The following is a 12,753-nucleotide window of genomic DNA, read 5'->3' on the forward strand; positions in this document are numbered from 1 at the left end:
AAAAAATACCTCCATATTTTAAATTTCAAGAACCAGCCATAGTTTCCCACTCATACACAAAAACCATTGGTAGGAAACTTTTTAACTATAACAATGTCTTGAAAAATTTCAACTTTCCATCAAACAACAGCAGAACTTGCAATTGCTTGTCATCCCCCTTTTGCTATAAACCACTTGGTCACATAATAATTGCTGACCTGACCATCATTACCAACAGTGAACTTCGGCAACTCTTTCAATATGGCCCAAAATATCGAGAGCCACAAAATATTAATTGGAAATGTAATTTCAGAATTATCATAGATGCCGCCGAAAAATATACAAGACTGTGGGCTGCAGTTGAGAAAGTTGATGTGGAATGCCTCTCTGACTGGCTGAGCAAAGTCAGAGATAAATTAAACTCACGTATTTCACATTTTTGTTCTCATAGTAAAGATGTAAATACTTCCTCAGTATTAGATTACCCATCTTTCAAAGCATGCCTCGATGCTTTACACAACGAATATGTTGTAGTTCCTGCAGACAAAGCTTCAAACAACATTATTTTTGTCTGTAGGAATTATTATATCCAGTGTATAATAGATGAATTAAACCTTCATTCAGATAAGAGTAATACAACCTACATTCTTTCCTCCCTCACTGATGAAGACATTTTTTCAAATCATTCATCTGTGCCCAAAGAATTCGGCATTCCTTTGAAAGAGAAGGACAAAAAACTGCCCATGTTGTATTGGATACCTAAACTGCACGAGAACCCTTACAAACAACGTTTTATTGCAGGATCAAGCAATTGCACTACCAAACATCTGTCACAATTATTGATTATAATTTTAACAACCATCAAAAATGGTCTTTTTCAATATTTGCAAAGTTTATGAAACAAGTTGGTTGAATCAAATGTGGATACTAAAAAATTCGAAGGAATTGTTGCTTGATTTAAAAGTCAAGAAAAACAAGTACAGGTCAATCCGAACATTTTGACTTTTCCATATTATACACCACAATTCCCAACGATAAACTTAAAACAAGGCTGTCATCTCTTGTTAAACTAGCTTTCCTGTATAAAAATGGCAGTAGAAGGTACAAAGATACATTACCATCAAACATAGGTTTGGTTATTTCAGTAACAACATGGATGCCCAGCATAAATACACAGATGAAGAAATTATTAAAATGCTTAATTTCTTAATCGACAACATATTTGTTAAGTTTGGCGGTATGATATTTCAACAATCTATCGGCATACCAATGGGTACAAATTGTGCACCCCTTCTTGCTGACTTATTTCTGTATTCATATGAAGCAGAGTTCCTACAATCTCTCTACAAAGCAGGGTCTAAAAAACTTGCAAGGCGTTTTAACAACACGCACAGATATATTGATGATCTGATTAGTCTAGACGATCCAGACATATCAAATTACTTACATCATATTTACCCCGATCGATGAGTTGGAAATCAAAGAAACAACAGAGGGTAGGAACTCCGCTTCATATCTTGATCTGTTCCTACATGTGGGTACTAATGGGCTACACACTAAGCTGTATGACAAAAGGGATGATTTGATTTTGAAATCATAAATTATCCCCACTTGTCAAGTAATATTCCGTCTGCACCTGCTTATGGTTATACGTGTCTCAACTTCTCAGGTATTGTAAGGCTTGTGATTCCCACGCTGATTTTCAACTGAGACACAGCTCATTGGCATCAAAATTAGTGAGACAGGGATACACAAAAAAAGACTCGTTAGGACTTTCAAAAAGTTCTACGGTCGATATGACGACATTGTGGCCAAATATGACACCTCGGTCACTCAAATGATCAATGACAGTATTCCCGGCTTTGACTTATTACAGTGATTCATATCTTGTATCATTTAATGCAATATTTAGACAATTTTGGGACCAATCCAAACGGGTGTAGCATGCTAGCAGGGTACGCTTACCCATTCCGGACACCTGGTACCACCACTAACTGGTCCTACTTAAATTTGTAAGTCACAAATGTCCAATGGACCTGGTAATATATTACCTCGAATGGAAATGATTATTGGACCAGTTTAGGGACGATTCAGAATTTACTTCCAGGGGAGGGTGGAGGATTTTCTATTTTCTCGGTGATTTTTTTCCATGGCCCCCCCTAGTAAATTATAGAAAAAATCTATGGCCCCCCCTCATCTTTCCTGTTTTTTTTCCATGGCCCCCCTAATATATACATGCATGCTTATACGGTACATTATAGACATATCTAGTCTAACAAGTTGCAGGAACTGTAGGGCCTAGTGGACATTAATCGATGATATAACAAATCATTTCAGGGTTATGTGACTATAAAAAGAATGATTTGCAGGGACTGCAAGTGGCACACTTTTGGAAAGGGTAGCAATAAACATATCTGGTTGTAAATTTCTGAAGAAAAGTTAATTACTAAATATGAATACTTTTTTCGTTATGTCTCACTGATACACATGATGCACACAAAGACAAGCAAAGATGTCAGTTAGAAATGGTGAACAGAAAATCAGAGGAGCAGATAATTGCAAAGTGATATATATCTTGAAGTTTAATGGTACATCTCATTTGCAGATATCCAGATATTTCTGGAAAGTGAGATGTACATGTACATGCACACGTTCAGCATACATTTTCATTGATGATGCTGAATATTTGCAGACTCACGGTGAAAGTTTTAAACATTAGGAATTAAAATTGGTGAAAGCCAACTTGTTTTTAATTTTCTCTCTTTTTCTAATTTGGTTGTCATAAAACCAAGTTGCTGCCACTGAAAGCAACAATGCTGAGGAATATTTTAGAACATTTCTTGAACAAAACACCTTATCCAAAACATGAATTCACATGTTATTCTGCTCATTCAATTCACAATCCAATGTTCATATTAAAATGCAGATAACCCTGTGTAAGTCAAAATTCACATTTTGTCAGCAGTATTTTTCAAATCGACAGAGCATTCATATTTCAAATTTTTTTAAACAAACTTTAATTTTAGAATAGTCATGATGCGCATGTTTTCAGATGACACGAAACAATACATGTTAATTGTTTTTTGCCTTTTCTGCCAGCCGCCACTGTGAAACCTTTGATTATACATATCAGAATGAATGGGACACAAAGTATTAGCATCAATACACAAAGTGTAAGCCTATCCACATTTCTCCTAGCCTATACACACTGAGATCACTTCTTGGACTACAGCAAATTTCTTGTGTACACAATATTTCAACAATCCGACACCATAGCATTGGTGCAGTGCCACATGATCTTCTGGATGCACATACAGGATTATTGGAAAATCAACCCTTTTGTAAATTTTTCACCATATATTTTTGACAGTAATACATAATATTTTTATTTTCAACATCAAAACCTATTCGTTGAAAAGCACCTTGAAGATGAGACGGCCATAAATTATTTTCAAAAAAGTTTATAGTAGATGTAAGCACTGTAAAAAGTTATGTAGAACATTTAAAAAATTTAGAAAGGGTAGAATTGATGAGAATGAAACATAGAAAAAAGGAGCAGAAAAGAAGAGTAGCAGTAGCAGTAGTTTACTCAAAGGATGAAGTGGGTGTATATTTGGGGTAAAAAACCTCAATTTTTGTATTAATGATAAAAATTAATTTAAGTCGAAAACTAGACAGTAATTTCTGAAATGTAATATTTCACTTGAAAGGATAGTATTCATGTAGAAAAAAAACAACTATTTTACTTGGCATTATCCATCTTCATTTTAAAATTGTAGGGGTTTAAAGACTGACACTCTAATAATTGATTAAAATCATGATCAGCAAAATTAAAATGCCTCTTATTCAAAATGCCTCTTATTAAAAATGTAAGAGCTTTATTGCCAAACAAAACCAATTGATAGCTGTTGTGTTATATAGCATTTAAAAAACATAATGTGAAATTTCAGAAAATTTGACCCAGCCGGAGTGGAATTAAATTCGTTGGAAATTTTGAAATTGGGAGGCAAAAGAAGCTTAAATTTGCATAAATTAACACTTCTTTATCATGCAACTTTCAACTGCTTTACAAGCTACAAGGTAAACCCAACCTTAAAAAGACATTTGCTGTAATTTTTAGCATTTGTTCAATGTTCATCTCTGTGTATCAGCATTTGTTTGTTATTCTATCATTACATAGAACACCCAATGCTGTATTTAGCAACATACCAGTGTGAACATAAATGACCATTGTTATTGTTGATAAATGAATTCTAGTCTGGACTTGATCTGAGATCTCTTTTCAACAAAAACAACCTGACTGTTCAGTGTTCACTGTATGGTTTGTATTGACACGCTAAATACTGGACATTTCATAACGCTTCAGGGAGGAGAACAAGATACTGCAGTAGATGCATAAAACAAACCACTGTGAATATTACGAATTGGCAGCTAAAGGAGTTTAACTAAACATGTTGAGTTTATCTGTCACCCAGGTAGCGTCTACGGTGCTCTTTTGTAGAGATCAGAAATTCTGGGCAAATATTGAATGATGTTTTTTTCCTTGGCCCCCCCTAAAAGATTGTGGTATTTTTGTCTGGCCCCCCCTAAATTTTCTTGGGAAAAATGGGTGGCCCCCCCTGAAAATCCTCCACCCCCCCCCCCTGGAAGTAAATTCTGAATCGTCCCTTAATGTCATGTTATGACATAGGCGGGGATTTCTATACATTGATCAGTTTCTAATTTTAAAAAAATCATCTCGACCTTTCCTAGTTTTTCAACAACTAATCAAAGATCACCGTGGAATGGAATCGAGGGAAAATTCAAAAGTCCCCAACTATTCCTGTAAATTGAAAACAAAATATTAATAATACACAACAATCACAAATGGCCTAATAATGATGGTCTCCGGGCCAATTCTGTAAAACGGTTAACACAACCACAGTCACCTGTGGTCTTTTCCGCTCGCTCTGCGTCTATATATGTGCCCCATAGACGTGTGTACATATGCCTGAGTATGTACACACGTCTATGGGGCACATATGTAGACGCAGAGCGGAATGGACCACAGGTAACTGTGATACAACTTTGAATTTTGGTCAACTTGCTGTGTCAAGCGGGATAACCACTATTTTGCTGATAAAAATGACCCGCGAAATAACTTTACAATTTAGGCCTACAAAGAAAACTGCTGTGTAAAAGTATGTCAAAGTAGGCCTATATCTATTTCTTTTTGGATATCGATGTTGGCGATAAATTTCACCTTTTATCCTATCAGCAATTTTGGATCTGACGCTTTCCAATCACTTTGACACAGCGTGCATACATCTCTTACACAAATACTACTTCTACATAATAGCTAGGGAACTTTTCATTCAGCAGGGTTCTGCGAAGCATCTTGTTTCTTTATCAAAACTTAGGCCTATATCACAGTTTACTGCTTTAAAAAAAGAAAACGCCAATCACCGTCCCTCCACCCACGGGACGGTGGCTATATTAAAGAAAACAATTCTATCGTTTTTTCCAGAATTTGTCATTCTTGATTGTCCCTACATACAGATTTCACTGTTCAATAAAGATTCTGTTTTATTCTAAACGGTGATGACTCAAGCTTATTAGTCCCCACGGACACCGTCCGGGGGGACTTATAGTTTGGTCATGTGCATGCGTGTGTGCGTGCGTGCGTCCGTGCGTGCGTCCGTCTGTGCGTCCGTCCGTTCACGCAGATATCTCAGAGATGCCTGGAGCGATTTCATTCAAACTTGGTACAAGGATTACTTCATATGTCATACAGATGCACGTCGATTTGTTTTGTGATACGATCCAATATGGCTGCCAGGCGGCCATTTTATTACGATTTTTTCATGTACAGAGCCATAACTCAGGCATATTTCAACTGATTTTATTCAAAGTAGGTACAAGGACATTGACTAATGTCATAGATATGCACGTCAATTTTTTTTTTTTGTGATACGATCCAATATGGCCGCCTTGCGGCCATTTTGTTACGATTTTTTCATGTACAGAGCCATCAGGCATGTTTCAACAAATTTATTCAAAGTTGGTACAAGGACATCGACCAATGTCATAGCTATGCACATCAATTTGTTTAGTGATACGATCCAATATGGCCGCTGTGCGGCCATTTTGTTACGATTTTTTCATACAGAGCCATAACTCAGGCATATCTCAACCGATTTTATTCAAACTTGGTACAAGGACATTGACCTATGTCATGCACATGCACATTGATTGGTTTTGTGATACCATCCAATATGGTCGCCGTGTGGCCATTTTATTACATTTTTTCATGTCCAGAACCATAACTCAGACATGACAGCGAATTATTCAAAGTCCGGGTACAAGGAGATTGACCATGTCATACATATGACTTTAATTGGTTTTGTGATACGATCGAATATGGCTGCTGTGCGGCCATTTTGTTATGATTTTTCATGTACAAGCCATAACTCAGGCATAATCTCAACCGATTTAATCAAATTGCTACAAGGACATTGACCTATGTCATACATACGCACATTTATTTGTTTTGTGATACGATCCAATATGGCCACCGTGTGGCCATTTTATTACGATTTTTTCATGTCCTGAACTACAACTCGGACATGTATCAAGTGAATTCATTCAAAAGTATTTTTATCACAGACCTAATGAAGAGGACTCTATCTTCTCTGAGGACCTGTAATCAAAGTACCCATTAACAAGTGGGGACTGTGTCATCAACGATGACTTGTTCTACTTGTGAATGCGCCTGAAACGATCTCCAGCACTTCACTTAGAAACGAAAGGTTGGTATCACGCCACCCATTCAACCCGTTCGATGTTAAACTGCTTCCGAAGTTTTGCATATTCATAAGTCTGAGGCAGACTTGACACAGCAGGCAACGCCTCGCCGCCTTGTGAAAGTGCATTGAACTTTCCGTACAGCTTGTCTGTTCAGACAAGCGCCGCCATATACTGGAGGAAATGATATGGCGCAAATAAAACCATACAATCGAACTAACTGAGTGTGCGCGCGCACAGATTGTGTAGCTCGAGCTCCTATCTTTCGCAGCATGACTGTGTAGTACTGAGCGAGAGACACCAGTTTCGGGGTAGTACTCAGCAAAAACGGACAAAACACAGTAAGATAACAGTCTGTGGTATAAGAATAATACTACTATACATACGTGCGAAATTCTTTGCCTAGGATATAAACCTAGATCGCTAAGCGAGTGTGGTGTCTGACGTCACTTACTCCCCAAGATGGCGGACGCTAATTGAAAAGAAGTGAATGATGGCTAGTAGACAACCAGACAGGTAAAGCGACATATAAAGATTGATTCGTGCTTGTCATGTTTGTAACTGAGACGATTGAGGTGCTGATTTGCCTTCTTCTGAAGTACTGGTTTCATTTAGTACTTTAATACTTCATTTGTGCTCAAATTGCTTGGTAATTTTTTTCTGTCGTCAACAAAAAAGGTCGGTGCTCCCTGAGAGTGATTTACATCGTGTCACATTACAGCCTGGCGGACGACAGACGGTTGTAACCCGCATTGGCCCTGACAATGTTGTATCCCCAAAATAGTTATTTATCGTGGATTAATTTTCGTTTCTGTGGATTTGAGCTCCTTGACAATATTGCACATCATAGACAGCCGCTGACAATTGACAACAATATATTCTTGTGATGCATAGAAATGAAAATCTCACACACACACTGCACACTGATACATGCACCGTATTAATGTGATCTCTGTGTTGTTTTTGTGAAAAAGCTTTATTTAATGTGTTGTCCGAGGAAAATAAAAACATAATAGCAATGACAAAGTAGTTGCAAGGATTTGTGATGTTGCTGCAGTTTCGTAGCCCGCAACCCCCCTTGAAATTTTTTTGTGTTGGGGAAATAGATATATTTCGACACTGCAGTTTTCTTTGTAAATGTTAAATTTTTCGTGTTTGGACTGCCCAACACAAAAAATTTTCAAGGGGAGTTGCGAGGCTATGAAACTGCAGCAATTTGTGATGCTGGCAAGCAGATAATTTGCCTGATTTCACACTTTATGGTATGTCTTAATAAAGCAATTTTGAACACCCCGTGAATACAAAAACAGCTTTACTGAGATTGGCAGTTGTAAATGCGATTGATTGAAATAAAATTTGAAATTGAACAGCAGTAAAGCAAAAAAGTAGAATGTGGAATTGGTAAGGGTTGATTTTCATTATTACCACTTTTTGATATTCTCAGAAAATTGTAGGGAAGCAACATGAACTATTTGTATTTTATTAAATTTCATCTTTGATCCAAAAACTTAAAAGATGTTATAAAGAAAAGTCAAGTGCCTGGCCATCAGTACGGAGGTTTGCTTTAGGTTGCACAAGACACTTTTATACAAAAATCCAAACATGCAGTAGAACCAAACAGACAGACAAAATAAACATTCCACCTGTTGAGATTGAAATACATAATCTGAAAACCTAGAGAACTGAAACGTTTGACTTAATGATGAATTCTGAACTCTACCTCAAATTATATATACTACATTGAACATACTTCTGAGAGGAATAATCAAATGAAATTCGATTTTGATGTCTTTACCTAAAGTCATATGAATATTGATTTATGATAATTCATCTTGTCTTGAAGTTAGCAGATAGTTGCTGGAGAGGGGGAAATAAGGGCCAACTTATTTTTGCAATAGTCAGACTATGTATTGAGATTATAGTCTTAATTTATTAGCTTGAGGTATATTTGATCCAAACACCATGGATATATTGGTTAATGTTGTGTGTCAGTATAACACAGATGATGTTCAGCTTTATTAAGTTATGAATTGGGAACCTTAATCAGACCATATCCAATTTCTAACTGTTCGGTAAATTGTCATGGATTGGAAGCTGTTCGGTAAATTGTCATGGATTGGAAACTGTTCGGTAAATTGTCATGGATTGGTAGCTGCTCAAGAGAATAAATTCATGAAGGTGTACACACCTTTTCATGGATGAGAATGTTGATGATGGGAAAAGAGCCAATATTGAGCCAAATTGCAAATATCTGTTCAATTTTGTGAATAATCTGTCTAAAAGTGATCTATGCGCAATCAGTTTATAGCTGAAATATGCATAATCAGAAGTGTTATTTATTTCACAAGTCTGTTTAGCTTTGTTACAATATCTTCAGAGTGTTTGTACCAAATGATATGTGAATTGATATACAAACTGATAACTCTGTAGCATTACGTGCATTGATACACATCTGATAACTCTGTAGCATTACGTGCATTGATACACATCTGATAACTCTGTAGCATTAATCTAGACCTCTCTGTGAACTCAAAAAGCATGTACTGTGAAAGCATTTCTTGTTTGCTTAGGTTTAATTTTGCTATTTTTGCCAACAGATAAAATCCACAAAAATTAAATCTCAGTGAAGTTTGGCCACTTGACTTCTGCATTGTCCCCTTGTAATTGTCTCAGTGATTATTATACAGCAAAGCTTGTATTTCAACTCATTCCTCAGATAGGATTTCATGTAATCTGAATTCTACTCTGATTTGAATCATGTACAAGTTCTCTCAAAGTCAATCCTTTCTCTTTTGATCTAAGTATTGTATATGAATAATGTTGTTGTGATGTTGGCAAATACTAGGCAGCAAATACTGGCAAAAAATACAAGTGTCCGGTTGTTACCAGTAGCAGAATGTTACTTGGAAAAAATTTAGTTTGTGTCTCATGACAAATGCCACTTCAGCTGTAGAAAAAAAAAAGGCTGCTACCAGCTGTAATTGATGGTTATGAAAATCATACAAATGCAACTCAAGGGATGCTACAAGTATTCAACAATCATTGAAGGTCATGTCAGATTCAAATACAACAACCATTAATTAAAAATGAAAGAGTACAACTTGTATATGTCACAGTACCTTTTGCTTTTCAATTTCATGTCAACTTAACCTTCACCAGGCTATCTGCATATAAATAGTGTTTTCAGACCTGACAACCCAAAGGATCCATTTAATTCAACATTCTTTCAGTGGTATTTGTATTAGTATGATGAAAGTTCATATTGTTGCCATTTAGAAGACATCTTTTAGGAGTTTGCCATCAACAGATGTTGAACCACCATCCCATATGTGACCTGTATCAAGCTGTTAGAATTGCAATGTATGCTGTGTTTTGTGAAGAGCATTAGACTTACATGTACCACTGTCAACCACCCTACTTCTACCGTACATGTACATTGTAAACTGGGTTATTTATTATGCTGCATGAATAAGCTGAACTTTTAGATTCAGGTCTGTTTGGTTGTCAGTCATTCAGCATGTTGTGTACAGAGAAATCTATTTGTGACCCGATTGCATTTAAGATGACCCTACAATATCAAATGTATGTGTACCACATGATAATAGTAATCAGGTCGGTGGGCTGGCCACAAGACAAGGACGCGGCTGTGTGGCTGCATTGTGATATGACCTGTAGATAGTGACCCAGATGTCAGACAACGTTGACTTAAATTCTATTTGTTGGCGTCAAGACAGAAAACAAGGCCAAAAGTTCACAAAGTTCAACAATGCGACCTAGTATAAAAGCTGTGCCTGGGATAAATGCAAATTTGTTGCCATGGCACATCCTACGTAATAAAATCTTTAAGAGTCAACGACCGGCCATCTACCAATACAGTTTAATATGTTAGATTACTGCTGTGCTGCCATTGCTCATATATTTCGCTTCAGAATTTAGAAAGCAAGGTGTTTGGCTACTTTGATGCATTACATTAAGTGATAGTTTGATTAGGATAATTAATTAGTTTTATTTATAGCCATAATGCAGTTCCAACCTTGAAGAGTGAATATTGCATATGGTCATGGTTACTATAAACTGTATTTGAAGAGTGCTGTACAGGGGCATTTTTAGGTGGCCCACCCCTCTGTTTTCCTAGCAATCTATTCACATTTTGATAACCATAAAAAGGGAGACATTTTCAAAACAAAAGAATATGCAAATATGCATGTTTATGAAAGTTAGTCACCCATTTTTTTGCCAACTGTGGAGAACACTGAGATGGCTTCTTTTGCCTGTTTGTTCTGTCATGTTTCCATAATTTTTGTGTCGTAAAAATAAAGTCAGACATCTCAGAAATGGTTCTTCATGACAAATCTAATTCATGACAAAATATACCTCAGTTGCATGCATTGTAAGTATAAATTGAGAAAGTATCATTAAAATGACTCAAAATTAAAAATAAATGTGATACATTTCTGCAGATGAGTAATTTGCTTTGAAAAAAATATCATTTGCTAAAGAATATGAGACAGCCCATAGACCCTCAAGAAATTCTTGAGGGTCTATGGACAGCCTTACGTTACATGAAACCAATACTTGTATGCTAACTTGGAATTATCTCACTCAGTGTACACAGCATTAAATCTACAGTGCCTACAACAAATGGCCTGAATATGATTTTGTAATGTTTACAGTATGTTTTAAATTTGTACATAAAATTTAGGGTATAGTTAAAATTACGTACCAGATTGGGATGCCCTAATGCGCCTGTAAAAGTGTCTAAGCTTACCTACTTGGATTTCTATCCATACATGTAGTTGTAATACCAAAATCAGTTTGTCGTAAGGCACTTTCCCCATAACTCTTTGTCCAGATATAATTTGTCCCTAAGAGCGCGCCATATCTTAACTCGTCCCAAACTCTGCCATTCTTTGAATGATTTGCCAAAAGTCATTATTTCAGAAACATTTCTCAAACCGTTTCCTGAAAGCTAACTCAGTGTGTTAGCGTGCTATGGAGAAAAATAAAATTTTTGAATTTCGAAAAACTAAGGCAGTGAAAAATTTCTTACACCAAGAGCTTTAAAATGAATGCTCACAAGTGGTAGATCAGAAAAGAGTTGTTAAAGTTTGAGAGTGAATATTTGTCCCTGAGGCCATTTTAGCTTAACCATGGCTGAAGATGAAATATGATAACATTTCAATTGCATTATTGCATTGTTTTATTTCAGACCACCAAGTGGTCACTCCAGGGAAGCACTGTCACCTTATGGCAAGCGACCAAGGCCTCAGAGTCCTCAGAATCCAAGAGAAAACGCCCCCAGTGCTGGCTACCTGTATGCTGGACAGGAACAAACACACAGGTACCCTGTAACTACTGCCCATTACATGTATCAACCTCATCAGTCACATGGGCAACAGGTAAGATCTTGGTTGATATCTTTTATAAGTTTAATCAAGTAATAACCCCTCCCCCCCATTATTGGTGTACAGTATCTATCAAGAGTTTTTGTCCAGTTTATGACTAATGTATTTTGTGTGAACTGGTGAAAAGAGGCGCAGGGTTCGAAATTTATTTTTTTGTTTGGTGGTCAAGTTTGACCACCAGATTCAAATTTTGGTGGTCAATTGCAAAATTTGGTGGTCAAAAAAATTAGTCATATCAGAGTGTAATTCTGTGGAGGTTTGAGTCCATGGGGTGAATAGTGGGGTGTACATGCTGTTTTGGAACCATTTCACCATGCTGCTACACGTGTTAAGTTGGTTTGTATGTATGATGGATGCCCAGTAAATCCACTGGAAAATTTTCAGTCATTTACAGATCAACTTGACTACTGCATGAGTGACTGACTGACTGGTTATATGCAAAGGACTTGAGTTACAGATTTGAAATTTTGACAGAATTACCGTGTAATAAAGAAATGACAATTACTGCTGATAACATGACAATTATTGCATTTTTTGGACTATTATGAAGTTTTGTAAGAGTTTTGTACATTGATCTGTGTCACTT

At 36.6% G+C, this 12,753-nt stretch overlaps 1 protein-coding gene across 6 annotated transcripts in view; it reads left to right on the plus strand.

Annotated features, from left to right (window-relative positions):
- The first annotated feature begins 6,992 nt into the window (after positions 1–6,992).
- Positions 6,993–12,753, plus strand: part of LOC139144653 (nuclear receptor corepressor 1-like) — a 68,880-nt gene continuing 63,119 nt past the window's right edge. For 5 of the 6 annotated variants that reach the window (XM_070715363.1, XM_070715367.1, XM_070715365.1 and 2 more), the window contains exons 1-2: positions 6,998–7,278; positions 11,972–12,161. In XM_070715363.1, the coding sequence (XP_070571464.1) occupies positions 7,253–7,278; positions 11,972–12,161 (216 nt within the window). In that variant the 5' untranslated portion in view covers positions 6,998–7,252. Of the gene's footprint in view, positions 7,279–11,971; positions 12,162–12,753 lie in introns of all 6 variants that reach the window. The other variant, XM_070715368.1, reaches the window with a different exon arrangement.

This window comes from Ptychodera flava, chromosome 12, assembly GCF_041260155.1.
Source record: "Ptychodera flava strain L36383 chromosome 12, AS_Pfla_20210202, whole genome shotgun sequence".
Taxonomy (NCBI): Eukaryota; Metazoa; Hemichordata; class Enteropneusta; family Ptychoderidae; genus Ptychodera; species Ptychodera flava.